Consider the following 27,885-nt stretch of genomic DNA (forward strand, 5'->3'; position numbering starts at 1 on the left):
AGGGACCAGGTCTTTTCAGTCTTGCGTGCATGGCTGGCAGTGGAAGGGAGATGGAATGGAATTTTTCAAACCCACAGAGGGATGGAAAGGGGAAGCTCAGCTTGTTCACCAAAACCTGGCATGCTGGAGTTACAGGGCCCCCTTGGAGTGCAAGTGAGGTAAGTTTAGGACCAATCAAAGACAGCATGCTTCACCCAGCAGGGGAGGACACCGATGGAACTCATTACCCCAAGATGTGGTCCCGGTTGGAAATATAAATAGCTTCACAAAAGGTTTAGATAAATCCATGGATGACAGCTCCATTCATGAGTTAGAAGGAGAAAGAGGCTGTTTGGGGCCCCCCTGGGCAGACATCAGGAGGCAACCTGACCTCCCTAAAGACCACCCCTTGGCGGTCTTGTTAAAGACAAGCCTCCGGCCACAGGGACCCCAGAAGGTGATCCTGGTGTTTCTGTGCATCAGGGTGTGGCCTGAGTCCCTCAATTATTTCCTCAACTCCCCCCCCCTCCCCAGCCACTGCCGGGGAGACCAGGGCATCAGCCAGCTTTGAGGGAAGCTGTTCAGCTAGGCTGTCCCCTATGGGACCAGCAGAGGGAGACAGACACCACATCCAGTCCCAGATCCCAGGGCAAGGCTAGGGTGGCTGGCCCGACAGGGTCAAGCATGCATCTGTGGGTGCCAGTCTTGGGCCCAGCCTTATGACAGGCCCCACCTCGGGGGCCAGGGGGCAGGGAAGGTATCCTCCTAGGGTTTGCTTGTAGACATGAAGATGGGCAGGGGCTTTCAGGGACATAGGGGCAGAATGGGGAAGGGGGTCACTGGTTAAAAGTAGGGTGGCTGTAGAGCCAAGCTGACGGCCTCTGTGATCTTGAGCAAGTTGTACAGTTTGTGTCTTGTATTTCACATGGTGAGATGGGAACTGCAGCAGCGCCTGCCTCAAGAGGACTGTGTGAGATTGCGTGTGGCGAGTATTCAGATTTTATTTTATTTTTCACTGCCAGGCAGATAGTGTTCAGTAAACAGTAGCTACATACGTGGGTGGGAGACCAGAAGTCTCTTGGGTCTCCTTAGAGCTTAGCAACTCTGAGGATTTTGTGAAGTTAGAGGGTCAACTGTAGTCGGTAGATCTGGGCCTCCACTCTACCTCCAGTGCAGGGGACAGAACTCAGGGCCTTATGCATGCTCAGCCATGGAAAATTCTAGTCTGGAATTTCTGACGCATATATGGATCTGTCTAGAGTTCCTTGTGAGTTGGAAGTTGAGGAAGGGTCAGCTCCAAGTGCTCTAGGCTACATTGAGCCTCACAGCAAGCTGCCCACATCAGTGGCCAGTACTAAAGTCACCTTTCCATGTGGCCCTGGAAGGCAGGTTGTCGCTAGGTCCACACTGGACTGCAGGGCACACACAGCAGCTGTTTTGGGACACCTTTGGGAGGTAACAGGACAGCCAAGACATGGGTGCCAGCTCCCTCCAGACCTACCTGCTCTTCTGTTTGCCATGCATTTTTCTGACCTCTCAGGGAGGTCTTCCCTGACATCTCCAAACTCCATAGTCCTCCATGTACCGTGAGTTCCTATTGCATTATCATTGCTTTGTGCGGAGGCAGGAGCTCACTGGCCGTGGATAGCCTGGAACTCACTAGGATCTGGCTGCCTTTACCTCCTCAGTGTTAGGATGAAGTGTGAGTGCCTCCTAACTCTGTCGGCGGTACTGTTCATTCGTCTGCAGTGCTGGGGATCACACTCAGTCCTTGTATGTGCTAGGCAAGCACTCTGCCACTGGGCGACAACCCCGGCAGGCCCAGTTCCCATTCTACTTACTTAACAAATTTGCCAACTTGACTCTGACACAAATTCATGCCGACACTCTATTAAGGACGACAAGAAAGGTGCTACTGCCCTATTACCACCATCCCTGTCTTGGAGAGAGGACACCGAGGAGTAGAGGGGATAGTGACTTGCCCAAGGTCACTTAGAGGAGGGACATGTTCTCTCCTCTCCTTCTGCCACTAAGCCTCCTCATCCCTCAGTACATCACTGATGGCCTCAGGGAAGGGGGCTATCTCTGACCCTTGGTCTGGACAGCCTGGAGAGGCCTGAAGAGAGAGTAGTGGGGAGAAGGGAGGAGACAGGCCGGGAGGAGCCAGCAGTGACTCAGCAGGGCAGGATAAGGATCTCCCAGCCCAGGGAGAGGTAACCCCACTCCTCTGCCAGGGGAGACAGAGTCACAGAGCCTGCGGCATGGGTTGGCCAGGGCAATGGAACATCCTGGGAGGATGGCAAGGACAGCTCCTGGCAGGCAAAGGAGGAGCCAGGCACCTGGGGGTATCCCTTCTGCCTTGGCCTCTGCCCACGCCCATCACCCAGACACTCTGACGGATGACAGAAAAGGACACGGTAGGCCAGAGGGGAGACAGCCTCAGAGCCACAGAGCTGAGTGCCTCTCAGCTTCCCTCCAGCTTCACAGGGGAAGAAGGGTGGGGTGTCCTTTGGGGAGGCCTGCGTTGGGCCAGGTATGGGTGGGGGAGCCAGGGTAGGGCAGGGAAGTTGCTGAGGTAAGAGGAGCCCTCTGCCCCTGGGGTTTGCGCTGACATCAGGGCCATCCCAGGGTGAGGCAGGGCCCTCCAGGCTGGAGTGTGCTGGGGGAAAGGAAAAGGCCCACTCTCCTCCTTCTCCTATGCTCAGCTTCCTCCTTCCTCCTCACAACACTGCAGTTGTGTGTGCACACCCTGCGAACACTCCAAAGGGGGCCTGGGGTTGGGCCCCTGAACCCTATCTAGGGACTCCCTTTGTGAGCCAGGATGGAGGCAAGCCCGTGTCTTGCTGCTTTGGTGGACATCTTCTAACTCTACTTTAACGCTCACTGTGTGGCTCCAAACTCCCTGCTAGTGGAATCCAGAATCTAGCTGTGGTCTCTGGTGCTCTCAGGACCCGGCCTCTCCTGGACACAGGAAAGTGATGTTAAGCCACTTGGGCCAGCTTACAGTGCACGTCAGTGGTGGAGGGGCCGGGAATAAGTTCTACACATCTCAAGGAACACCTTGGTATCTTGAAGGACGCACTGTGCCCATAGCCACAGGCCTCATAGCCAGGGGACTCAAAAAAAATTTTGCAACACAAAACTTGCTCTCAGACTGTCTCTTCTCTCCAGAATCCTCATCTCAAGGCAGCCCCCAGATTGGTACCTGCACAGTGCAGTCGAAAGGACATGGTCCCTGAGGTCAGAAAATGCTGGGTTTCCATGCCTGTTCTATCATTCAGCCTAGTGTAGTATGATGAAGTGACTTAATTGGCTAATCACCTGCTTTCTCATTTAAGAACAGAAGGGGCTGGGCAGTGGTGATGCACCCCTTTAATCCCAGGACTCAGAAGGCAGAGGCAGGCAGATCTCTGAGTTTGAGGCCAGCCTGGGCTATAGAGTGAGTTCCAGGACAGCAAGGACTAAACAGGGAAACTCTGTCTTGAAAAACAAACAAACAAACAAGAAGGAGGAGGAGGAGGAGAAGAAGAAGGAGAAGGAGAAAGCATCATCTCATAGGGTTCTTGCAAAGGTATGATGAAATGGACAAAAATGGACCTGAAGCCGGCGGTCGTGGTGCATGCCTTTAATCCCAGCACTGGAAAGGCAGAGGCAGGTGGATCTCTGTGAATTCAAGGCCAGCCTGGTCTAGAAATTGAGTTCCAGGACAGCTAGAACCCTCTCTAAACCCTGTCTCAGAGAGAGAGAGAAAGAGAGAGAGAGGAGAGAGAGAGAGAGAGAGAGAGAGAGAGAGAGAGAGAGAGAGAGAGAGAGAGAAGGACCTGAGGACTACTGTTGTTGAGGGTGGTGGTGATGGTGTTTTAAAAAGCTATTATAATGCTTAAGACAAATAAACCCAAGAAAAGAACAATTAGCACTCAGGAGGCAGAGGCAGGTGGATCTGGATCTCTGCATTCCAGAGACATCCAGGGCTACACAGAGAAACTTGTCTCAAAAAACAAAACAGAAGAAAGCTGGGTGGTAGCGGCACACACCTTTTATCCCAGCGCTCAGGAGTCATAAGCAGGTGGATCTCTGTGAGTTGGGGGCCAGCCTGGTCTACAGAGTGAGTTCTATGACAGCCAGAGCTGTTACTCAGAGAAATCTGTCTGGAAAAAAAGACAAACAAAAAGAAGAAAAAAAAAAAAAAAAAAAAAGAAGGGGAGGGAGGTGAATTACTGGCCTGGCCCCAGGCTGAGGCGTCACTTGGTGGCTCCAGACTTTCTCATCTATACACAGGTCAGCATCTACCCTTCCACCCCACAGCCCCTTAAGGCTCCTCTCTTTTTCCCTGGCAATTGACATAGAGGAGGCCCTCAGGAAAGGTCTGGTGACAAATGAATTAGAAAATGTCTCCACACCCTCTGAGGGCTTATCCAAGCCCTCCCTTGATCACTGTCAAGAGGGGACCAGATTAGAGGTTTCTCTAGTTCAAGAACTGGAATTTCCGTGGGCCAGGATCCCTTCAGTGCCGAGGCCCTTGCCAGATACAGTATTTTGGGGTACCTGGAGAGCTGCCTCCCATGACAGTTGTGGGACAAAAGAGGAAAGGGGGGAAGGGGAAGGAGGAAGAGGGGGAACTATAGCCAGTCCCTGAGCCAAAACCCAGTCATTTGTTTGTTTGTTTGTTTTGCCAGACACAGCTTCTCTGTGTAGTTTTGGTGCCTGTCCTGGATCTCACTCTGTCGACCAGGCTGGCCTTGAACTCACAGAGATCCACTTGGCTCTGCCTCCCGAGTGCTGGGATTAAAGGTGTGCACCATCACTGCCCATCACCCAGTCATTTTTAACCCTTGGAGGGCAACCTGGTCATCACCATTGCCAGCTCTACCCCTCACCCATCACCCTTCTTGGGTCTCCCTACCACCCACCTGTGGCCTGCTATCTGGAAGGTCAGAAGAGGTGGCAGACTAGCATCCTCATCCACCACTAACCCACTGAATACTCTCAACATGCCAGTTGGAACTCAGCTAGCCCCGTCCTAATCTCACTCGCCACCCTGCCTGGGGCTGCTGGGAGCTGTATGGTTGGTGCCCAGTGGACCCTCCATAAGGTCTTCTCAACTTCCTGGGACCCTGAGCCATTCCCACCACTAAGGCTAGTGATGGCATTTAGTAAGTGCTCCCAAACGGAAATTCCTGAAGGCAATGTTGGGATTTCCTCTTCTTTCATTACAAGACCAAGCACCCCAAAAGAAGCTGAGAAAGCATCCTTCCAGGATCCCACAGGACAAAGAGGATGGTTCTCTCTACCAAGGATGCTTATCTGGAGCTGGGGGAGGAGCCCGGTTTCTCCTCCGGCCTCTACTCCTTGGAAGGGCCCTGACCAGCTTCTGAGAGCCACCAAAGATAAGGAGAGCGCAGGAGCTTCATCATTCTTCACTGAGAACCAGAAGACAGCACCTGTCCGCCCCGCCCTGATCCACAGAAACCCTGGGGGGGCTCTCCTGATTCACTTTCCTTTTTTCCTTCTCCCCCATACTCCAGCAGCCCACCCCTATTGGGGATTTGGCAGGAGGCAAAGTCTTGACTCCAGCCCCCACCCCACCCCAGCTGGCAGCTTCTAGCTTGCTGCCTTTGCCCAGACATGGCAGAGGGGGCACTGGCAGCTTGGAGATGGAGTTGATTTTCCCTTTGGCACTGCAGGAGTTGGGGGGTGGCCCCCACTGGGTGAGGGGAGAGGGCAGGAAGGCAAGTCTAGACACGGGGCCAAGGGAGAATCTGACTTTCTTAAAATGTGGGGTCACTACATTAAGAATCAAAACAGGGGAGCCCCACAAGCCATGTATGAACCCGGTTGTCCTGCTCCCCACTGGTCTGGATCTGCTAAGAGCTGCCCAGGGTCCCTGCAAGCCAATGCCTGGGATGCCTTGCTGTGGCGGGTGGGGTACCCTGTAGAACCTTCTTCCCAGCTTTACTAAAAGGCTATTGCTCTTCACCCAGCGTCTTCCTCTTCCCTTCACAACTACAGCTCTCCTCATTCTCACTCTGTCTCCTTTCTCCTTCCTCTTCTCTCCCCCTCAGCCCTCTTCCCTCTCTCTTCATTGAGGCTGCTTTCCCCCTGACTCAGCAAGGTGCTTTATAAGGTGCTGAGGGGCTGAGGCAAATCCAAACCACATTGTCTGCCAAGCCTTTCCACCAGGGGTGAGCTGTGGAGCCGCAGAGCCCAAGCCGGGCTTTCAGGCTGCTCCCCCTCCCCTTCCTCTCTCCCTCCCTCAGAAGAAGTAGGAGATGCTAGGAGGACCTCCTGGTCCACTCTGGGCCAGTTACCGGTGGGCATCTGCCTCCTTGACCTTGGCATGAGCACCAAGAGATGGTCAGGCTCATTGGCCAAGAATGTCATTGAAACTCCAGAGCCCTGGCTGGTGGGGGGTGGGGAGGAGGTGGGGGAGGGAGGCCCCAGTGCTTCCACAGGGGCCCCTCCAAGGCTCTTTTTCATCAGAGCAGCTACTGATGCTCTAGAGTCCCCTGCCCCCACCCCAGACCAGCCCTCCATTCTTAGCTTTTTCTTCTTGTTCAGGGGGAAAAAGGGGGGGGGTGAGGGAGAGAGAAAGGAAGGGAGAGAGGAAAAAAAATAGAAAGAAACAACCCAACAACAAAGTCTGTCCCACTCCAGTGAGGTAATTGAAAACAAACTTCTTCCCCACCCCCCCACCCCCCCACCTCAGTTCTCCAGTGCAGAAGGGAAGTCTGCCCTGAGAAACCGGCACCGGCCATGACTGATGCCTACTCTGACCCCCAGGCCGGAGGGGCTGAGCTAGACTGGCAGAGAGAGTGCCCTCCTTCCCCAGGGGCACCAGCAGAAGTGGGAGGTGAATGTCTCCTGCCACCCCAGAGACAGGCATCACTTCCAGGTCTGGCTGCCACCCCTATCTGCCCCTGTCGAGAGTACAGATAAACAGCACAGCCACTTATTATCAAATGGCTTCACTGGTGCTGTGCTTCTACAAGCACCCAAGACTTGGGGGCCAAATGACTGAACCCCAAGAAGAATCACAAAGCGCGGCTGTCTCCCAGCCCCAGATGACAGCTGTTTCCTCTGCTTCTCTTGCTCACTCACTCTCCCTGGCAGCCCTTTGGAGAGGGAGGAAGGGGAGGAAGGGAGACCCTCCTGGGAAGGTCTAGGCTTATGGGTCCCCTAGGTCTCCCACTCAGCAAGTCCCAACCCAGGCCTGAGGGGAAGGAGGGAGCCGAGTGCTCATTGCCAAACCACCCCTACCTCACCACCGGAAAAACCAACAACCCAAAACCCCAAAGGGAAGAGGATGCCAAATGTCTCGATGGGGAAGCATTTCACAAACGGGATGCTGGGTCTGGTCTGTTCATGGCCTTGAATCTGCGCGTTCCCGCTGAGTCACCCGTGAAGCCTCTGGTGTTGAAACTGGTCCGGTGCCTTGTGCTGATTAATGAATTACAAATCCCCCACCCATGTGCACTCTCCCTGGTCACTGGGAAGAATGAAAACCCTTGTGAACTTGAGAGAGAAGCAGGGCCCTGGGTGTCCTCTCCCCTCCTCAGGGGGCACTATGAGCTGGTTAGTCACCTGCCCCGGCCGCTGGCGCCTCACTTAGCTCTAGCTTTTGGAAAGGGGACAAGCACAAGCCGCGGGACAATAGGCAAGTGGGGCGGTCAGCCCAGACAAAGGGCAGCAGGAAAAACACCATCACTTGCTCGGAGGCCAGTTTGCTGGCATTTGAGAGAATGTGTCATTGCATTTACTCAAGTGGGAGGGGGAGGGAAGGTTAGAAATGAGGAGGCAGAGGTAGGGTGGGCACAGGGACCCTAAACCCAGCAGGGAACAGAAGGAGGCCAGCATGCCCTGGCCGACACCAAGGCAGAAGCCCACACCAAGGCCAGCTCCCTCTCCAAGCTCTCAAGGGTTTGCAAAGGGACGATGCCCTCCCTGCCCCCTCCCCCAGGAGGCCTAGGGTGGTACCGTGGCAGCCTTGCCTCACCTCACCCCCCCTCGGTGTTGTGGGAGGGAGAGGAGCCCCAGAAGCCCTCCCTTCCCTCCTCCCCCCTCTCCCCCCCACCCCGGGGAGGGCTGCTACAATTTGTGGTTACAGCTTTACACGTCAGAAAAAAAAAAGTTTGCAGAATGTCCCACACCGAAAAAAAAAATGCGAAACCGAGAGAAAAAAACCTGCGAGTGGGCCTGGCGGATGGGATTATTAAAGCTTCGCCGGAGCCGCGGCTCGCCCTCCCACTCCGCCAGCCTCTGGGAGAGGAGCCGCGCCCGGCCGGCCCGGCCCCCAGCCCCATGGACCTCCGAGCAGGTAGGAGCCAGGCGTCCGAGGCCTCGGCCTCCGCCCCCGCCCAGCAGCAGTGAGATCCGGTTCCCGTCCTCCTCCCCACCCCCGGAGCCCCACGCCGGGGCCCGGCCGGGGAGCACAGCTCGGGCTGGGGAGGTACGGCCGGGAGCCCTCGAGAGGGGCCGGGTGGGGACGCGGCATTCCTGGAGTCCGCTCGGCGGAGCCGGGAGGTGGCCGAGAGCGCGGCGGGGAGCCTGGACAACCCCTCCGACCTGGACGGGCGGCCACCTGGAGCCACAGCGAGGCGGGGTCCCAGAGAACCCGAGGACACAGAGCCCCGCGCCCGAGTCGGGGCGAGCGACTCCGAGGCGGGCAGCGAGGGTGCGGGGGTGGGGTGGGGGGGACGGGACGCGGCGCGAGGGAGGAGGGGGCCAGGAGAGGAAGAGGGAGGGAGGGAGGCAGAGGGGGAGCCCGCGGCCGAGCAGCGGGAGGCGAGGGGGAGGCCGACACCTCGGGCCGCGCCGAACTCCTTCCTCGGCCGGCGGGGAGGGGAGGAGGGCGCGCGAGAGGAGGGAGGGCAGAGCGAGCCTGGCTGGGCCGGGCGGCCGGCCGGGCCGCGGGACTCCCGGCGGCTACGCTGCGCGCGGCGTGGCCGGAGCCCTCCATGCTGCCCACCGCCCGGGAGCCGGCGGCAGGTAGGGGCGGCGCGGCGGGGCGGCCGGGGCCCGGGACCCGCGGTGGCCTGGGAGTGATTACTGCGGGAGGGGATGGGGGGGGGGGAGACGCAGCCCGGCCGGACCCAGCAGGAAAAAGTCCGTCAGCGGCCCGGGAGCGTCGAGAGCTGCCGGCAGCCCCTCGAGCCTGGCCGGGCGGCCCGCGGCAGGAGGGCGGGCAGGGCAGGGAGTGGACGCGCCGGAGCGGGCAGCGGCTCAGCCGAGCCCCGAAGCCCGGCGCCCGGACCCCGCCTCCGCCCCCGCCGCCGCTGGGAAGGAGCGGACGGGGGGGCGGGGCCGGGGGCGCCGGGGCCACACAAGGGGAAGGCGCCACCGCCGCCGGGAGGGGTCCGGGATGAGAGGTCACGGTCGAGGAGGTAGGGCCAGCGGACTGCCAACTCCTCCCGCCGAAGTTCTCAGGGCTGAGCCCCTCCAGCCAAGTCCGCGCGGCTTCTCCCAAGTCCCCACACCCATGTTCTCACCTACCTTTCTATATTACCCTGGGTTCCAGGAGGCTTCCCTCTGGGAGACCCCCCAATCTCTGTGTTCTGCAGAGCCCAGGGGCAGGAAGAACCTGCCAAAAGAGGAAGGAGGGCAGACCCTGGAAGCATGGTAGCGGCAGACCGAATCTTAGAGAGAAGCTAGAGGTGGGAGCATCAGGCGCACCTCTGTCTCCCCCGGAATCGGACAGGCACCCGTCTCAAGCCAGTACACACTGCCATACCGTCCGCCCTCCCCGCCACGGAACACGAGTCCTTAGTTCCCTAACAGACAAGGCGCCCCCCTCTAGCCCTGGTGTCCTCTACCCACACTTCAGAGGTAGAGGAGGAACCACTGGAAATGGCAGCCACTGCCCCTGGGCAGTCCCAGAAGTGTCTGCTGCCTGGAGTCATGGGCCCGCGCGCGCGGGCTGCACATTGAAGTGTCCAATTCACACATCTGCAGGCCACCCCTACACACTGGCTACTGATTTCCTGACACTTCACATTCTTCCCCATAATCCCACCTGCCTGTTCACACCCTGGCTCCCGCACTCTGCGGGCCCCCTCCCACGCCCTCCTGCGCACTCCTGGCCACAACACCCTTCCCAGTTCACCCACACACTTGCTCTGAACTATTTCCTTCATTTCTTTTTCGGCGGCTTCTGGCCTCAGTGGGCTGCTCAGCCTATGGCCGTGGGCTGCACTCGTCTCCCTGACTTCTTCCAGAGCCCTCTGGTGGCACATCGCAGCAGCTCTCCCCTCAGCCCTAGCGCAGCTCCAGGACTGACTACTTTCCCAAGGACTGATCTGCCTTGCCTCTGCTTCTTCCCCTGACCCTGGTTTCTTCTATCTTCTGGACTAGAAGGGAAGAGGACGAGAAAGATGGGAATGTGGGGACGGATACAGGGATGGAGCCCACAGGATTCCACATGAGAGGAACTTAAACAAGCACATGCAGTCTCCTTATGGACGCCCACTGTCAACAGATGGGTTCATGGCAGAGCTAGGTCTCCTGATCTCCAGGTCTACCTCCTCACCAACACTCCCGTTCCTCAGCAGCCTTGGGGGAAGGTGACCTGAGAAGGCAGAAGCGAAGGAAGGAAAAAAATAGAAGGGGGCAACCAGTCTTGAGGATGGAAAGGCCTTTCCCTGGGTAGGACCCCTGGATCTCACACCCCTTCTTCGGCTACTCCCTCCAGCTCCCCTCAGTGGACTTCTCCAAGGTCACCCAGCTGCTGGTTATGATCTGGGCTGAGGGCTCCCATGTTCAGCCTAGACTGTAGGACTTCTGGACGCAGCTATAGCATTTCCAGCTGTTAGCCCCAGTCCCAGGTGCAGTCTCCCCCATCAACCTTGGACATCTGCACTGCTGAGCCCCCCACCCTCACTGAGGGTGGTCAGCCTCTGAGATGGGCCAGGAGCTGAGGGGCGGTTGGCTAAAGGCCTGGCTGTGTAGCCTGTGGGGGTGGCCCTTGGGCTTGGTGGGGCTAAGGCAGTGTGCGTGTGTGTGTGTGTGTGTGTGTGTGTGTGTGTGTGTGTGTGTGTGTTCATGAGGGGGCCTTGTTTCCCAGGGCCCAGGGATCTGGATAGAATTAGGGGCTGGCCCTGGCAGGGGCCAGGATGGGGAGTGTGGGGGTGCTGCAGCAGGAAACGTGAGCTGCACTCATTAGCTCCTCACGTGCTCAGCCGGATTTATAAACACAAGGAGAAGGGGATGTAAACAATCAGTGGGCAGCAGCCAGAGGCAGGGCTGGGGCTGGGGACCAGGCTGGGGGAGGGGCTGGGATGCAGCCTGATGGTGGGGTCCACCTGCATACCATGAGCTAGAGAGGGAAGCAGAGAGCTGGGCTCTACCAAACCTGCCCCTGGGCGCTGGGCGTCCCTGGCTCAGTGCTCACAGCTAAGCTCAGGTGTTCTCTGTCCAGGCCTTCCAGCTTGGCTGCCCTGCCGGCAATGGAGCACATCTTGCCCGAGATCAGCGCTGTCACAGGACAGCGGAGTCCTGTACTTCACCTGTCCTTTCTCCTCTACCGGCTTCCACTCTGATTCCTACGACTCCTGCTTCTTTCTGCCTCTCTCCAGGACTGGTCAGTAGGCTCCTTCTGCTTTCTGGTGTCCCCCACCCCCCAGCCTGCAGTGATACAGTTACCTCAGAACTGAAATATTCCTGGAAACACCGGCCTCGTCTGGTTAATTTCACGAGCCGTTTTTCTGCCCAGATGACTTAGCTGTTGTTTATCCAAAGGCTTCTTCTCCTCCTGTTGCCCCCTGTGTAAGGAGCTATTTTCCCCAGGGATGTCCCACAGGGCCCAGGAAGGGAGGGGAAACGAGCTCCAGGCTGGCCTCCTGTCTATACCTCCAGTTACGGGGCAGACAGCCTAGTCCAGGATTCTGGATGACAGGGCTGCCTTTGGCAGGGAGGGGTGAAGAGGCCAGCCAAGCCTCCAGTTTCTGCTTTGGCAGGACTTTGGCAATGCCACTAACTTCCAGCAAAACCATACTTCATCCTAAAAGCTGTCTCAAAGCTGGAAGGGCCGCTGCTCAGCTCATGATGGTTCCAGTCTCCAAAACAAACCCTACAAGATACGCACAGGATCCTACAGGGGACTTCACCAGATGCCCAGGCTTGGTACACAGGAGGAGAACTTGGACGTATTTGGGGATTCGGTAATCAGGGACTAGAAAGGAAAACAGTTAGGTAAGAACTAGGGATGGAAAGGACCAAGGAAGGACCAAGGCTACACATGGGGGCAGCGAAGCAGAGCCTGTTTGTCCAGGGAGCAGTTAAGTGTCTGATCCTGCTGTCTGAAAACACATGTGAACTTGCACACATATGCACGCACGCGTGCACACACCCCTCCTCCTGTGCTCCCTCCACCTGCAAAGCTGACTTCGTCAAGCACCCGAGAGTCCGTGCTGAGTACCCGTGCCACAGCTGAAGCCCTCAGCTGCCTCCTGTATTCTATATGCGACCAAGAGTCCCAACGGTGACTTCCATAGGCTCAGCATATGACAGACTCTAACCTTAATCTCGTCTTCATGGCTTCTTACATCCAAACCCTGTCCCGAGTCTGAATACAGGCAAATTGTTAAGCCTATCCACTTGTTTCTAAGAAACGTGTCATTATAGAAAAATCTGGAAGTATAAAATGTAAACTAGAGTAAAGAAACCACTTGACCTCATACCTATCCAAGCTTAAAACCCAAACTATCCCTGCTTTTTGTGATTTGCCAAACACCATTCTATCTAATGTGTAAAGCAACAAATTCACAGATCTTAGTCCCAACTAACCTTCTGCCTGCCCAAACATAACCACATCCCCTTCCTGGACTCAAATCTCAACCACGCTCACTCAACCAAATCCCAAGTCTAAATTCATCGGAAATGTTAAGCCTAACCTAGTCCTTAAGCCTAACCTAGCCCACAGCTACTTATATTCCCACCCTATCCTAGCCCAGATGGGTACTGGTTTTGATCTTTGGACCTCACCTAAAGAGCCCTTTAGGAAAGTGTTTCCCACCTGACTCTGCCCCTTCTCCCAGCCTCAACTGGTTTCTGGACACAAGCCCTCCATTGTCGTCTGCGGACCAGCCTGCCTCTTCAAACTCCCATCTTTCCCCTTGATGTTGCCCCTCCAACACTCCAGATAAAGGCAGGGCAGGCACTGGCAGGCTCTGCAGTACAGGCCTATCATCCCAGCCACTCAGGAGCCTGAGGCAGAAGGATCGAACTTAGGGAGAACCTAGTCTCAAAAAAACAGAGAAGAGCTGGGGCTATAATTCAGTGGTAGAGCACTTGCCTGCATGTACAGGCCGTCTTTAATTCTAGCACTACCGGAAAACAAGGCGGGTGGGATATCAAACTTCTATATTGCCACTCAGGGGAATACTGCATCTCCTTCAGATCACGCCATCAGACCCTCATCACAGCCAGGAGCTGTACCCTAGTGTATACCCACCACTTCTCACTCCACAGACCCTCTTGGCCCCTTCAGGCCAACGTTGGCTGCGAACCCTACTCCTGCCTCACATGCTGCTGCCTCTCTTCGCTCTTCCACAGGGCTCGTGCTCACAGCTTGCCAGAATTAACATAGGCCATAGTCCCATCCCTTACTTCCTGCTGCAGTGACACTAGAGGACATGGAGAAGAGGCTGGGACACACCTGGAACTCCGACATACTGACATAAGGCCCCTCAAGCCTGGCCTGCCCCTCTCAGCACACACACAATTTTGGCACATAGAGTGACATTCATGACGAAGACTTTGAGCTGACAGATGCAGTCAAGTATCGACTGATGATGGACACAGATGCCAGGACTTCGTCCTTGCAGACATACCTCCACATCCACTCTTGGACCAGAAGTGGTTCCCTTCCTCCATCCCCTCCACCTCCCATCTGGTGTCTCACCCTCACCCCCCTTCCTAGCCCAAGGTGGGGACAGACACCTGAGGGGCTGCCAATTGTCTCCCCACTTGGGCCTGGGCCCACCCTCATACTTCTTGCCCATCCTGTCCACAGGGGACTCGTGGGGGATGTTAGCTTGCCTATGCACGGTGCTCTGGCACCTCCCTGCAGTGCCAGCTCTTAACCGCACAGGAGATCCAGGGCCTGGCCCCTCCATCCAGAAAACCTATGACCTTACCCGCTACCTGGAGCACCAACTCCGCAGCTTGGCTGGGACCTATGTGAGTATCCCGTTTACTTTGGGCAGAGGCTTTGGGGCGGGGGGAGAGCATGGTGCAGGGGTCCTGGTGAGCAATGGGGTGATGAGAGAGGCCCTTTGGGTCCACACAGTTTCTCCATCCGGCCTATCTCCTGCCCTTCCCTCTCAGGTGCCCCCCCATCCTGGCCCCGGGACTAGGCATGTGGGCAGGCCTCGAACCCGCCTTGGCCCATTGCCCCATTGGCTGCCAGCCCAGCTGCCTGCCTCCCCCGGGGGCTGGGGAAGTCTCCTCTGTTTACACCGTGTTGTGGTGTCTCTTGCAAGGGCGGGGCTGGGTGGGGATGGAGGGGCCCCACCTTCTGTGCTTGTGTTCCAGCTTGACTCTACCCCCAGACCTGGGGCCCTGCTGCTCCAGACCCGTGGGCCTCCCTCCGTCTGCCTCTCCCATCCTTCACAGGCCTCTTAGGGGGTGTCGGAGGAGGGGTCCACAAAGAATCCAGGGCAGTGGCAGCAAGGGCCTCAGGCTATGGAGGGTGCTTATACCCTAAGAATCTGAGGTAGTCCAGAGAACTTCATAGAGCCCAGGAGAGCCGGGAAGAGGTTAGGAGGCGCTGAGGACCATGGGGAACAGGCCCCCTCTTCCCGTGTTCCTCTTCCACATCCCAGACCCTACTCCTGAGCCAGGGAAGAAAAGGGGAGGAGGGTGGCGGGGGAGCTGGCTCCAGCCCCAGGATACACCGAGGAAATTAGTTTGTCTCTGTGCTTGTCAGCCTGCGAACCTCCCCCTGGGCCCTTGCCTCTCCCAGGCCTCGCCCCTCGCCTCTCTCCCTCCCAGTTGCACATCTCCCACATCCCCTTCCCTGGGCCTCAGGCCGATCCCCTGAGGCATTGGCAAGGGCTTTGCCCTCTTCCCTCGACTCCACCGCCTCGCATGCCCTTCTCCTATCCCTCTTGAGATGTCCTCAGGTTCTTCCTTTACAGCTCTGCTCCTAGCAGCCAAGCCCTCTTCTGGGGTGCTGGTGAGTGTCCCCTATCCCTTGTCCCTGCGGCTTGAGGAACTGGGCCTCCCGAAGAGGAGATTCGGTGCCGCCAGACCCCTCGGCCTTCAATACAGACTCCCTTCTGGCTGGTTTCCCTGCGCAGAAAACCTCGGCTTGCGTCTGCTACCCTCTCTAGTTCCCGACCCTTTCTCTCCTGACTTTCTCTGCCAAATTTCTTCAAGGAGTCGTCTACACCCTCTGCCTCCACTTCCTCTCCACCCACTCCTTCCTTAACCCCCTGCGATCTGGCTTCCAGGCCGCAGCCACCGGCTCTCCCAGGTCGCCAGGCATCTTCTCACCAAACCCGGCAACATTTTCTGCGACTCCCTCTCATGTTCTGCAGTTGCCCCGCGCGCAGCGCTCTCCCTTGGCCTGCAGTCTCAGAGGCCGCCTTCTACCTCTCCAGCCTGGCTTCCAGGCTGGCTCCTCGGGGTCTTCCTCTTCTCTGCCCTGCCCTGTGGTGGGCGCTCTCCGCCCAGCCAATCAGCACGTCCTTCCTGAGCGGCTCCTTGGTGATCTTCTCTTTCTACGCCTCTCCATAGGAGAGCTCATCACCCCACTGCTTCACCTGTCACCTCCATGCAAGGGACGCAGTTGCTAGAAAAACCCAGGAGGTCTGTGAACAGAGGCCTACCATGTCTGGGAGGAGGTACCCCTCCCCTCCGGTGGCAGGCTGGCACCTCTGCTCTCCTCCTTCCCCATCGTCCTCTCCTTTTCACAGCTGAACTACCTGGGGCCCCCTTTCAACGAGCCTGACTTCAATCCTCCTCGGTTGGGGGCCGAGACCCTGCCCAAGGCCACTGTCAACTTGGAAGTGTGGCGAAGCCTCAGTGACAAGCTGCGGCTGACCCAGAACTATGAGGCCTACAGCCACCTCCTGTGTTATTTGCGCGGCCTCAACAGGCAAGCTGCCACGGCCGAACTCCGGCGCAGCCTGGCCCATTTCTGCACCAGCCTCCAGGGCCTGCTGGGCAGTATTGCAGGTGTCATGGCAGCTCTCGGCTACCCACTGCCCCAGCCTCTGCCAGGGACTGAGCCAGCCTGGGCCCCTGGCCCTGCCCACAGTGACTTCCTCCAGAAGATGGATGACTTCTGGCTGCTGAAGGAGCTGCAGACCTGGCTGTGGCGTTCAGCCAAGGACTTCAACCGGCTTAAGAAGAAGATGCAGCCTCCGGCAGCTTCGGTCACCCTGCACTTGGAGGCCCATGGCTTCTGATTCCTGACCCTTAACTCCTCCCAGTCCCTGCCCCAGTCAGCTGTGTTTCCATTCTGGGGTGGAAAAAAACAAACAAACCTGTATACCAACATTTGTTGAGCCAGGAAACAGACAGTGGGAACTCTGTCCTCCTCTCCCTTGGGTGGGGAGTGTAACGCGATAAGCCCTGTCTCCTGACCAGCTCCTAGAGTCCTAGGGTCTGGGGAAAAGGGGAAGTGGGCATTATCCTGTTCCCGCAGAGCTCGAGGAAGTCCAATGGCTCAGGTGGGTATAAAGGTGCTCCCGCCTCCTGCTTCCTGCCTGCCACTTGCCAGGGCCCACTCAGTTCCTCATGTGGCACTTGCAGAAGCGCACCTGGAGGGCATGGGTGGGGGCCACTGTAGCTTGTGCCTTTCTGGGGTAAAGGCCCCTGGCCTCCCTCCCTCTCCTTGGATGGGTGTTGCTCCCCTACCCCAATAACTACATATCCAGTTCAGGAAATAAGGTGGCCAGTCTAAACAAGGGTGTGACAGAAAGCAGAGGGGTAGGGTCTGTGCGGGAGGTGGTCTCGAAACCAGAAGATGAAATACTAAAGAGAGCAGGGCAGGGACAGACCAGACCCAGCAGTCGCCAAGGCTGTCGGTGGCACAGGGCGGAAAACAGAAGCCATGTGGAGCATCAGGACCTCGCCTTGAATCGTCTTGCCGGCATCTCGGTGCCTCCTCTCCACCCCTTTCCCAGGGTATCTGTGGCTGCCTGGGCTGGGGAGGGCAGCCACAGCCACAGGGTTTCCTGAAAGTTTACATTGCAGTAGCATTGTGGGGTGAGGGGGTGGCTCCCCAGGCCCTATCCCCAGCCCCCACCCACTCATGACTCTAAGTTTGTTGTATTAATATTTATTTATTTGGAGATGTTATTTATTAGATGATATTTATTGCAGAATTTCTATTCTTGTATTAACAAATAAAATGCTTTCCCCAGAACTTGGACTCTGCCTGGCCTGACAGTCTTCCTGGGGCACATGTCTGGTGACCCTAGCCCTGCCTGCCAATTCCCATTGTTTCCTTATACCTAGAGGTATACAGGGCTTGGGGTGCAGGCTCTTTCGGCTGGTCCTGGTGCAACACGGGCTCCTGGAACCCATCCATCCCTTCGCCACACCTGAAGTGCCTCGGTCCTCCCGAAGCTGTGTGCATTACGTTTGCCAGTCTTCCTTGCCTCTGGACTGCTCTGCTGGTCCCCCAGGTCTGTCTGGCCTTGAACTTCTCCACTCTAGTTCAACCTACACATGGTGGGGGGAGCTGTTAGGCTCCTCTCGGACTCCTGCTAATCGCTAACCCCTGACATGCAGCCCCAAACTCCCCCGGGCTCCCATTAGCGGCTGCCTTCTCGGAGCCCTCGCCCACTCTTCTCCTAGGGAGGGTGGTGGACACTAGCCAAGTCGGTGTTCTTCGCTATGGATCTGTTCTTTTCCCTCCAATGAAAACCCTGTTTGGAGGAAGAGAATGCTTATTGGATTGCAAGAGAATGGGATGGATGGGAAGGATAGTCTAAGCTCCAATATCATTTTATAGCCTGCTAGCTGGGTAGCCTTAGACAAAGTTTTCTTTGTCTTCAGTTTCCCCATCTGTAAAATGGGGATAACTAAATATGCTTATGCAATTCTTAGAAATATTAAAGGTACTTGGTGATAGCAGCAGCCATTGTAGTAATTACTGAGTAGTTGAAATGCATCCCTATGCCATGCCATTCTAGCTGTGAACTACTAGATAAATTCATGGGTTAACTGCTCCCAGGAAACATGGATATTTTATGAGAAGAGCCTCCTAAAGATAATGCCTTAAGGAAGGAAGTAACAAATGGTGGTAGTGCCAGCCAGCTGACAGATACTTTAAAGACCTAATTACCTGCCCTTCACTCTACTGGCTGGGTATACTGAAGCCAAAAGAAGACTCAGGCCCAACTCGGCTCCTGCCCTTGTGAAACTTGCAATCTACTTGGGAAGAAAGACCAGCTTCCCTGAAATGACGAGGTGTAGAAGCACATTCATGTGATGTAGTGGGAAAGGCAAGTGCATGACCCCAAAAGAGGGTGAAAGGAGGGTGACCGTGGAGGAGCTTCTGACTGCCCACGGGCTAGCCAACCTCAGTGTCATGTCCTGGAGTCACCTGGCCCCGGGTGGAACAGGCCCTGCTTCCATGGACTGAGACACCTGTGCAGACACTCACAAGACTCCGCCTCTGCCTGAGACACTAGAAAGGGCATCAGGCAGGGCTTTCTCTACACACAGGAAAAAGCGTCCTGGCTTGTGATACGGAAATATTACAGGGGCGAGGAGGAAGGCAGTAAGGAAAGCAGAGGTTCTCCCAGGAGTTCGCGAGGCTCCAGGTCTTTCTCTTTAGTACCCCCTCCTCTCTTCCTTCTTTCCTTCTGTCTCTCCCCCCCTTCCTCCCTCTCCTCTTCTTCCTCTCCTCTCTCTCTCCCTCCTTTTCCTCCCCCATCTTTTTTCCCACTCTGGCATAGGCTGCCTTTGAACTTGAAGTTCTGCCCTCACCCCCGCAGTGCCAGGCTAACAGGCCTACACCGCCATGCTCTGTCTGCTCTTCGCCCCTCTGCTAGCACCCAGCTCAGACTCCAGCCTAAAGGTGAATTCTGTAAGGTGGACAAAACAATTAAAAAAGGGAGCAGGACCATCTCCCAGAAATGCTAGGATGCCACGAGGCGGATTTGCTTAATGGAGAAAGACCTAGGCGATGGGCCGGCGAGAGGGCTCAGTGGGTAAAGACGCTTGTAGCCAAGCCAAACAACCTGAATTTTATCTCTGGGACCCACATGATGTTTTGAAAAGGAGAACCAATGAATCTTAAGAAGGGTAGGAAGTCAAGCAGGCAGACACATGCAAAACTAAACCTAACACAGAGGGCTGCACCTAATGTGGTGAAGGGTCTAGGCCGTGGCACTTGGGAAGGGAGCAGTGCCTGAAGCTATTGATGTATTTATCGCACGGTCCAGCAAACGCTCATGCACTCTTTGAAAACAGCACAGGGTGGGATTCAAAACCATTCTCAGAAGGTGGGACGATTTTGGACAGGTGGAGGAGACAGGGCAGGACGCAAGTGAGTCTCCTCAGGCAGACAGCGTTTTGAGGGCAGGCTCCAGGACTGCCTAGCCATACATCCAGAGTTTTAGTGTATTTCCTGACAGTCAAGTCCTTGGTAATTTGATGGAAACTGATATAAAGCCTGTCCAAAACAAGAGAGTTTTAGAAGCTGAGAGCTGATCAGCAGTCTCCTGCTCCACAGAAACTGAGAGAAGGAAGTGGAGGTTTCTGCTGGCTGCTCCTGAAAACACACTAGGGCGGTTGGGAAAGTACAGGCGATTTGTTTGTTTCTGGATGTAGGGGGCTATGTAGACTAGGCTCACTTAAATTCACAGTGATCCTCCTGCTTCAGTGTCCTGAGGCTGGATGATAGGCATGTGCCACCGTGCCCACCACGTACGAACCCTTGAAATAGCAGGTGAGAGGCAGACATCAAACTGTGAGTCCAAGAAAGATACAGTGTGAAAAGCGCAGGAGTGTATACATGTTCTCAGTGCCCTGTCATGAAGGGAGAGTATCAAGGGAGGCTTATTGTTGTCTGTTTTAAAGAGAAGAGATCTAAACACGCTGTTGCCAAATGTGGGGGTGGTAGCTGAAAGGAGAGATTTGGGGTACAAACTGAAGAGACGAAAAGGAGAGAATCCAGGTGCTTGCTGCGAAGAACCAAGTGATCTGAGCAGACACATTTTTCTTGTGAGTCCCATTTGTGGCATTTCCTACCAAACCAGCAACAGCTCGCCCCTGCCCAGAGCCTCCTCAGTGCTGGCTCTTAGCCTCCAGGAAGCTGCCTCTTCTCCTAGGTGCCGGTTTTGTCTCCCGTGCATCTTCTCAGACACAGGTGCATCTCCAAGCACAGCGAGGTTTCCAATACATAAGTGTTCTCTGGAGACAAGGAGGGTGTCAACCCCTTTCTTCTCCATTCCTGCTCCTCCCCCGCAAGGACACAGGGCTTCTGGAGACAGCGCCCTCCCTCTATGACACTGAAGGGTCCAGGTAGACTTGTGCGTTGGTTTCTCTGGACTTCTGACTCTTAAGACCACACTTAAGAGTTGTGCAGTGAGCAGGGCAGCGGCGGCGGCGGCCCACGCCTTTAATCCCAGCACTCGGGAGGCAGAGGCAGGCTGATTTCTGTGAGTTCGAGGCCAGCCTGGGCTACAGAGTGAGATCCAGGAAAGGCTCAAAGCTACACAGAGAAACCCTGTCTCGAAAAACAAAAAACAAAACAACAACAACAAAAAAGAGTTGTGCACGACTTTAATCTCAGCACTCAGGAGGCAGAGGCAGGTGGATCGCTGATTCAAAGGCCAGCCTTCGTTCACATAGTAAATCAAAGTCAGCCTGGGCTACAAGAGACTGTCTTGAAAAACTAGAAGAGAGAGAGAGAGAGAGAGAGAGAGAGAGAGAGAGAGAGAGAGAGAGAGAGAGAACTAAAGCTCTGAAACGCTCTCTCTGAACCTGTTCTCACCCGTGGCTACTAAGCCCACACCAGCTTTCTGTACGTGGGATTCCAGCGCTCCCCACAAGAAGCATCTCTTCCGGTCCACTCCCTCCCTGCTCTTGGTCCTTCGTAGTGTGTGGCACAACAGCTCACAACTGCTCCACAACCCCACTGCCAGTGCCCTGGGGTCCCTCATGTCCCGACTTTGACTTTGCCAATCCTGTCTTGCTGGTCCTTAATCTTGAAAAGTGCCCCCTCTTACTCTGCCCCCACCTCTTGCCTAGATGCATGGTCTCCAGAAGCCCTGTGTCCTTGGGGGGGGGGAGCAGGAGGGGAGAAGAAAGGGGTGGACGCCCTCCTTGTCTCCAGAGAACACATATGTATTGGAAACCTCGCTGTCGTCTTAAGTGTTTGGAGATGCACCTGTGTCTGAGAAGATGCACGGGAGACAAAACCGGTACCTAGGAGAAGAGGCAGCTTCCTAGAGGCTAAGGGCCAGCACTGAGGAGGATCTGGGCAGGGGCGACTCATCATAGCTCACCAGAGAATGACAAGCAGCCAGGACACAGGGACCCCTCAGCAGCGAGGGAACTCATCCAAGCACTTCTCTTACACAAACACATTCACCAGCTGCCACTGCCACAGCTACCCAAAATGGAGAAGGCAGAGGGCGGTCCTGTGTTCCCCCAGCCTCCAGCACAAAGGTCAGCGGTTCAGGCCTGGCTGCATAGTCTGACGGTTGTTTCCTCTGAGTTCTCCCTTCTTCTCTGGAGCGGTAATTATCCCTGCCTTTGTCCTCTGGATTCTTGAGCTCCCTGACTCAGCCTGGTATCCAAATTCCCTAGTAGGAGGAGACAAAACCCTTGCAGCAGAGTAGAGACAGAGGTAGTGGGGGGATAATTGTGAGAGAGCCGTGGGTCTGGGTTCCAGTCCTTTTTATCTTAACCTCCAGGGTTCGTAGCCTGACTAGTTCAGAGATAACGTGGAGGTCCCTCCCCAGCTTGCCTGACCTCTAGGACGTGGCTCTTAGGGACTAGCCGGGACCTCGTCCCTTCTGGACAAAGTCTGACACCTGGTGGCCATAGTGAGGAATGATCAGAAGGGTGCTTTTTCAAATCTTCCCAGAATTTCTTCTGAACTCTTGGTTGACCCAGGTGAAGGGGGAGCTGATCAGAGTGGGTATAGGAAATTCCTGGGTAGGGCAGAAAGGACACTAGAGACCCAGGGAAGCCTTCCTATTCTCCAAGGTTCCCAACCTTTAAATCCATGAACCCCAGAACCTAGCAGGCTAAGGAGCTGTGTCTGAGAGGGCAGAGAGACCAGGAAGGGGCTGCTGAGGGGATGTGGCACACGGGAAAGGAACGAAGGGAGGGATGAGGAAGAAGCTTTTGGGGTGTTCATCCGGCTGCCTGGAATCCCGAGCTGGACTGACCTCCTGCTCAGGGGGAGTGGCAGGGCCTGAGGAAGGGGTGGGGTTAAAGAGAGCGATAGAGTGGGGTATCCCTTCCATCCCCACTGAGCTGCTCTTCTCTCTCCTCTGTGCCCCATCTTCTCAGCTCCACCTGGCGCTCTCCACAAGCCCGTTTAGACTGGGGAGAGGGGCTTTCAGGATGTGTTTGTGTGGGTGCAGGGCTGACCCCACCCCAGCTGCCGCACTGAGGGAAGCCATGCTGAACCTGCTTTCCAACTGGAGTAGCCAGCAGTGAGTCTCAGCCCCAGAAGGGCGCTGGCCTTCTCTGTTCACATTGTTTGTTTTCCTCGTCTCCCCAGGACTTTGACCTTGGACATGACAAGGTTTTAAGTATTTTCCAAGGTGCAAGAGTTAACTGCTACTAGTTCCATCACTGGCTTGGGGGGGGGGGTTCAGTGCTGACCAAGGATACTTTGCATACAATTCAGAACTGAGCCCTAACTCAGACTACCAACCTGGTCTCCAATCTGAGAACTGAACAGTAGTTTGGTGGATGGGCCCGGGAAGCTGCCTGTGTCGGGTAAGGTGTTCCAGGGAGGAGAAAAGGATGAGATTAGGAAAGAATGGAGGGAAACATCCAAAGATAGAAGGCCAAGGGCTAGTCATTTCCCCAGACACCTCAGAGAACCATCTGATGCTGAGCAGGCCAGGATGGCCTCAGTGCTGACTGGGAGAAAGAGCATGCTTCCTAGGGAGAGCTGCCTCACCCCAGGCCAGAAGGCCAGTCCTAGGGTCCCTGCATTCAGGTAAACACTTTGGACCTCTCTCTGGGGCTGAGGGAAGCTAAAGCCCATGGGAGATATCTTTCCAGACAGTGTGGGAGAGGCTAGCTGGGTCTGGGCCAGGCAGAGCTGGGAGAGGAAGCAGGTAGGGGTGGCCCTCCACAGAGCAGGTTGGGGTGTCAGGGGCTGCCAAAGGAGAGAGGGGAATGGGCCCAGACACAGTGGGAGCTGCTGTGGCCGCCCAGCGGCACACCCCATTTCACGCTCCCTGGGCGGTGGCAGGCCCCACGGCTATCAGCTTTCAGGGGTGGGAGGGACCAGGAATGAGGAGGGGTCTGCCCCACCCATGGTTCCCTGCTCCCTCAGGGCTTTGTGGACTCAGGAAGTGGGTGCCACATACCTTTGGGAACGGTCCCAGAGTCCCTTTCTGAGGCCCTTTTAGGGAGGAGTGGTCAGTCCCACAGAGCCTAGGAGCTAGCCAACTAGAGAGCACTCAGCCTGACCAGACCTAACACCTATGCCCTTCCCTTCCTGGTAGAGAATCCTCCCTGTCACCCTCCCCAACTCTGCAGGGTACCTTCTCACTGGATGTGGGCCCCACTTGTCCAAGAGACAGATGGGGGGATCAGACCTGGGCCAATCCAAACAATGGGGCAGAGAAGGGCCTTCCAGGTCTTTGCAGCTTGCCTCCAGTCCCTCCTCCTCAAGAAGCTGATGGGGAAGGCCAGGCCAGGGGAGGCCCCTGGAGACAGAGCCTTCTCCTCGCCACTGGTGGGCTCCTCGCTAGAGATCTTCTTCTCTGTTGCCACACACATGAGAGGCTCAGTGCTAGCCAAGCCAGATCTCAGAGCTTCAGAGAAGCGGGGGCACGGGCCTCCAAGGAGCCATCATTAGACCTTGCGCCCCTGGAAGGAAGAGCTGGATGGGATCTCCAGAGGGTGATTAGTGCTGGGTCAATCCAGCGCTGGTTCCCAGACTCCCACTGGCCAGCACTTTCACCCGCTGCCAGGAAGTTGGTGAGGGGGAGGTGGCAGTCAGGGTGAGTCAGCGATGAGAGAGGAGCCCCAAGACAAAGGTCATGGGTGGAGAATTGAGAGACACTGTTTACAGCAGTCCACCTCCTGGAGGCCTTCTCCCCATGCCTACCATCCTCCTCTAGCTCTGAGGAGTTCTTTCTTCTGCTCTCCCGTCCAGGACTGACCATTGGATGCCCCTCTACCCTGCAAGCCTGTGAGCTTCTGGAGCACAGGGAGGGTAGTTACACAGGATTACTAAGAACCCTGATCACAACTGACCTACACCCTCTTGCAAAACTCTTCTCTTTTTCTTTTTTTTGGTTTTGTTTTGTTTTTCAAGACAGGGTTTCTCTGTGTAGTTTTGGTGCCTATCCCGGATCTCAATCTGTAGACCAGGCTGGCCTTGAACTCACAGAGATCCGCCTGGCTTTGTCTCCCAAGTGCCGGGATTAAAGGAGTGAGCCACTGCCACCCGGCACAAAACTCTTCTGATGTCTATTTTGAGTTAGTATGTGGGAAACACTTAGGACAGCACTTGGTACATGGCAAGTCCAATATGAGGGTAAGGTTTATGATATTATTTTCTGCCCATATACACATTCATAAGAAACAGAGCAGGTCTGTCAATTAAGAACTAGGGAATCTATGCCGGGTGGTAGTGGCACACACCTTTAACCCCAGCACTCGGGAGGCAGAGGCAGGCAGATCTCTGAGAGGCAGTCTGTGAGTTTGAGGCCAGTCTGGTCTACAGAGTAAGTTCCAGGACTGCCAGGGCTACACAGAGAAACCTTGCCTCGAAAAACCAAAAAGGAAAAAAAAAAAAAAAAAAAAAAAAAAACAGCCTGGGGATCTGAACCCATGGGACTAGACTTCTGGCGTCCTGCTTGGAATGGAATCTTCCTGACTAGCAAAGTGGACAGCGGCAGGCTGTCGGGCCTGACAGTGGTCACAGCAACCGCATGCCTGGGCTGGGTGGACAGTGTCTCTGCCAGCAGACTGTGAGAAAGGAGCCTTCTGAGCCCGTGGGCTTCTCCAGCCAGGTCTCCTGGGGCCAGTAGGAGCAGGGAAGGGCCCGGATTAGTCCAAACTCTCTTTGGACCTACAGATCTGATCCCACAACGCTCTGGGGGCCAACCAGCAGGAGTAAGAGGTTCCAGCCGGGCTCAGGGGACTTACAAACTGGCCACGGGGATTAGTGAGGCTGAAAAGAACATTTGCCTAGGAAGGAAAAACGGGAAGTGAGAGGCCGAGGATAACTCTCTATATGTCCCTGGGGACCCGAGTGGACCAATGAGGGACCAGGGGAGGTGGTGAAGTCTGGGGCATCTTGACAGGTCCTTGGTTCCGCCTAAGCGCTCCTCGCCGCGAACGCAGCAGCAGCTGCCCCGCCCCCTGCCCTCTGCCCACTGCCATTGGCTAGAGGTAGGGCCCCGCCCCACAAAGGCCGCTTGCCATTTGCTTAGGTCTCTGATGTTTGCGTGCTTGTGGGGGCGGAAGACAGGCGTCATTCTCTGGAACCTAGGGACTTCCTCTCTCTGCTTGTCTGGGTCAACTTGTCTGTCCATCGCTGGCCCATCGCTCTCTGGCCCTCTCTCACTCTCAGCAGCTGTCTCTCACAGGCCCGCTGCCCTGCCTTTTCTTTCCCGCTATTGCCTCCTGCTCCGCCTGCCTGGGTGGCCGCCATGGGCCGGAAGCGGCTCATCACTGACTCCTACCCTGTTGTGAAGAAGAGGGAGGGGCCCCCTGGGCACTGCAAGGGGGAGCTGGCACCAGAGCTAGGTCTCTGAAATGTGGGAGTGGCAGGAAGAGTGGACAAGCAAAGACCAGAAAGGACTCGTGTGTGTGTGTGTGTGTGTGTGTGTGTGTGTGTGTGTGTGTGTGTGTGTGTGTGTGTGTGTGTGTGTGTGTCGGCTAGTAGGGGAAGCTGGCATGTCTCGCTCGCACTTCCGATGAGCTGTCTGGCTGCAGGATGGCAAAGGCAGATGAGTGAGGATATAGCCAGGACACAGTGGCACAGCTGTAATTCCAGGGTAGGGCAAAGGCCTGGATGGCCCTGAGGAGCCCCATGTTATTGCAGGGGAAGACACCCAGTCCCTCAGCCAGGAGGACGCAGAGCTGGAGTTGCTGAGGCAGTTTGACCTGGCCTGGCAGTATGGGCCTTGCACAGGTGAGAACCCCACCTCCAGCCCATCAGGCACACCTCTGAACCAGATCTGTCATCAATGTGTCTCAGAAATAGTCCAAGTACCTGCCCAACTCTCGGACACTGTCTCCTGAGACTGACGTGTGTGGTGCTCAAGAAACGGCCCTCTGTATTCTCTCGCCTGAACTCTTCTGCCCATGCTGAGTCTTCTTTCTGCCCTGGCAGGTATCACACGGCTTCAACGCTGGCATCGGGCAGAGCAGATGGGCTTGAAGCCCCCCCTAGAGGTGCACCAGGTGCTGAAGACACACCCTGAAGACCCCCGCTTCCAATGCAGGTCAGGACAGACCGATCAGCTTTCAGGGGAACCAGGGCCTTCTCCAGGAGCTACCACCCCTGCGTAGGGGCTGCCCTGGCTAGGAGACAGGGTACAGACCTAGGGGTCCCTCCTGACAAGCAAGAAGCGTCTTCCAGGTGCCCTGGCTCCAGATAGACCCCTTTAGTGATCCTTACCTTACGAGCTAATGGTGGGGGAAGAGTGTATACAGGGCCATGGGCCTATCTGTGAGTACCGAGGGGTTCGGCAAAGCCGCAGAACCAGAGGCAGTAGTTAGGGACTGCTGAGGTCCATCAGGGACCAGAACTGACTCTGCTCTGCATCCCTCCTCCCACCCTGTCGTCCACAGCCTCTGGCATCTCTACCCACTCTGAAGTACCACCTAGGTTGTCCTTCCCTTAACACCTCCTAGCCACCAAGAACTTCAGGAGAGAATCCATGGCCGGTAGATTCTGCTCTGCTCAGCTCAGCTCTGGAGAACCATCAGGCTGACTGTGGAGGTCTCCCTGGTTCAGCCTCTCATCTGTCTAAGCAACAAGCCCCTGATGCTCCCGAGAACCTGTGTAGCTGGAGCCAAACACCTCCAGAGCCCAATCATGACCACCAGATGCTTGCCACACTCTCTGACCTGTGGTGTGGTAAATCCAGCACAGCCTGGCACAAAGCCAGATGTTGGCAGATGAGAATCAAGGAATTCACTGATGCTTACAATAAAGTATACTGAGCCTGAAATCCTGACCTTTAGTCCCTTACTATGGCTCTACTCTGCCCGGCAGCTCCCAAACTGTAAGCGGGCAGGAGAGCCAGCTCTAGGCTTTTGTGATGCCTGCTTTTTGTTGTTGTTGTTGTTGTTTGTTTGTTTTGGTTTGGTTTTTTGGTTTTTCAAGACAAGGTTTCTCTGTGTTGCCCTGGCTGTCCTGGAAGCTCTCTGTAGACTAGGTTGGCCTTGAACTCAGAGATCCATCTGCCTCTGCCTCCTGAGTGCTGGGATAAAAGGTTTGTGTCACCACACCACCAGGCTTCCATATCTGTCTTTCTAAGGCAGTCTTTTCAAGAGCTGAACAGTCTCAGTGTCCCCTGGTAATACTTAGAAAAGCACTCTGCGTCACGGTCCCTGACAAGACAGCAAAAAACCTGCCTGACGTGCCCAGCTTATGAGCAACTATTAAGTTCCTGGCACCATAGCTCTCCACGGGGTGCTACTACCACTGAAACGGAACAAAACGAGCATGGAAATTAGTTCCATGCCATGTGGTGGTCAACATTTAGTCGATCAGGGTGAGGGGTCTGTAGG

At 55.9% G+C, this 27,885-nt stretch overlaps 2 protein-coding genes across 5 annotated transcripts; both read left to right on the forward strand.

Annotated features, from left to right (window-relative positions):
* Positions 1–7,989: 7,989 nt before the first annotated feature.
* On the forward strand, positions 7,990–17,347 carry Clcf1 (cardiotrophin like cytokine factor 1). 4 transcript variants are annotated; one of them, XM_006980548.4, is made up of 3 exons: positions 7,990–8,293; positions 13,985–14,151; positions 15,891–17,347. In XM_006980548.4, exons 1-3 carry the CDS (start codon positions 8,116–8,118, stop codon positions 16,383–16,385), a joined length of 840 nt encoding a protein of 279 aa, XP_006980610.3. In that variant the 5' UTR covers positions 7,990–8,115; the 3' UTR covers positions 16,386–17,347. The 4 variants fall into 4 exon arrangements, with proteins under 4 accessions (XP_006980610.3, XP_076412853.1, XP_076412847.1 ...); XM_076556738.1 differs by lacking the exon at positions 7,990–8,293 and adding an exon at positions 8,329–8,425; XM_076556732.1 differs by lacking the exon at positions 7,990–8,293 and adding an exon at positions 9,243–11,551.
* An 8,243-nt stretch (positions 17,348–25,590) lies between these two features.
* Pold4 (DNA polymerase delta 4, accessory subunit) lies at positions 25,591–27,323 on the forward strand. Its single transcript, XM_006980550.4, has 4 exons — positions 25,591–25,890; positions 26,189–26,278; positions 26,480–26,591; positions 26,941–27,323. Exons 1-4 carry the CDS (start codon positions 25,794–25,796, stop codon positions 26,963–26,965), a joined length of 324 nt encoding a protein of 107 aa, XP_006980612.1. The 5' UTR covers positions 25,591–25,793; the 3' UTR covers positions 26,966–27,323.
* The last annotated feature ends 562 nt before the right edge of the window (positions 27,324–27,885 follow it).

The sequence above is a fragment of the Peromyscus maniculatus genome, chromosome 1 (genome assembly GCF_049852395.1).
Source record: "Peromyscus maniculatus bairdii isolate BWxNUB_F1_BW_parent chromosome 1, HU_Pman_BW_mat_3.1, whole genome shotgun sequence".
Classification (NCBI taxonomy): Eukaryota; Metazoa; Chordata; class Mammalia; order Rodentia; family Cricetidae; genus Peromyscus; species Peromyscus maniculatus.

Coding starts and splice junctions, on each gene's coding strand:
- Clcf1 (XM_015999045.3), top strand. CDS start 13,774: ATGCCAGGACTTCGTCCTTGCAGACATACCTCCACATCCACTCTTGGA. Junction 14,152..15,890: donor GCAGCTTGGCTGGGACCTAT/GTGAGTATCCCG, acceptor TCCTTTTCACAG/CTGAACTACCTGGGGCCCCC.
- Pold4 (XM_006980550.4), top strand. CDS start 25,794: ATGGGCCGGAAGCGGCTCATCACTGACTCCTACCCTGTTGTGAAGAAG. Junction 25,891..26,188: donor GGAGCTGGCACCAGAGCTAG/GTCTCTGAAATG, acceptor ATGTTATTGCAG/GGGAAGACACCCAGTCCCTC. Junction 26,279..26,479: donor GCAGTATGGGCCTTGCACAG/GTGAGAACCCCA, acceptor CTGCCCTGGCAG/GTATCACACGGCTTCAACGC.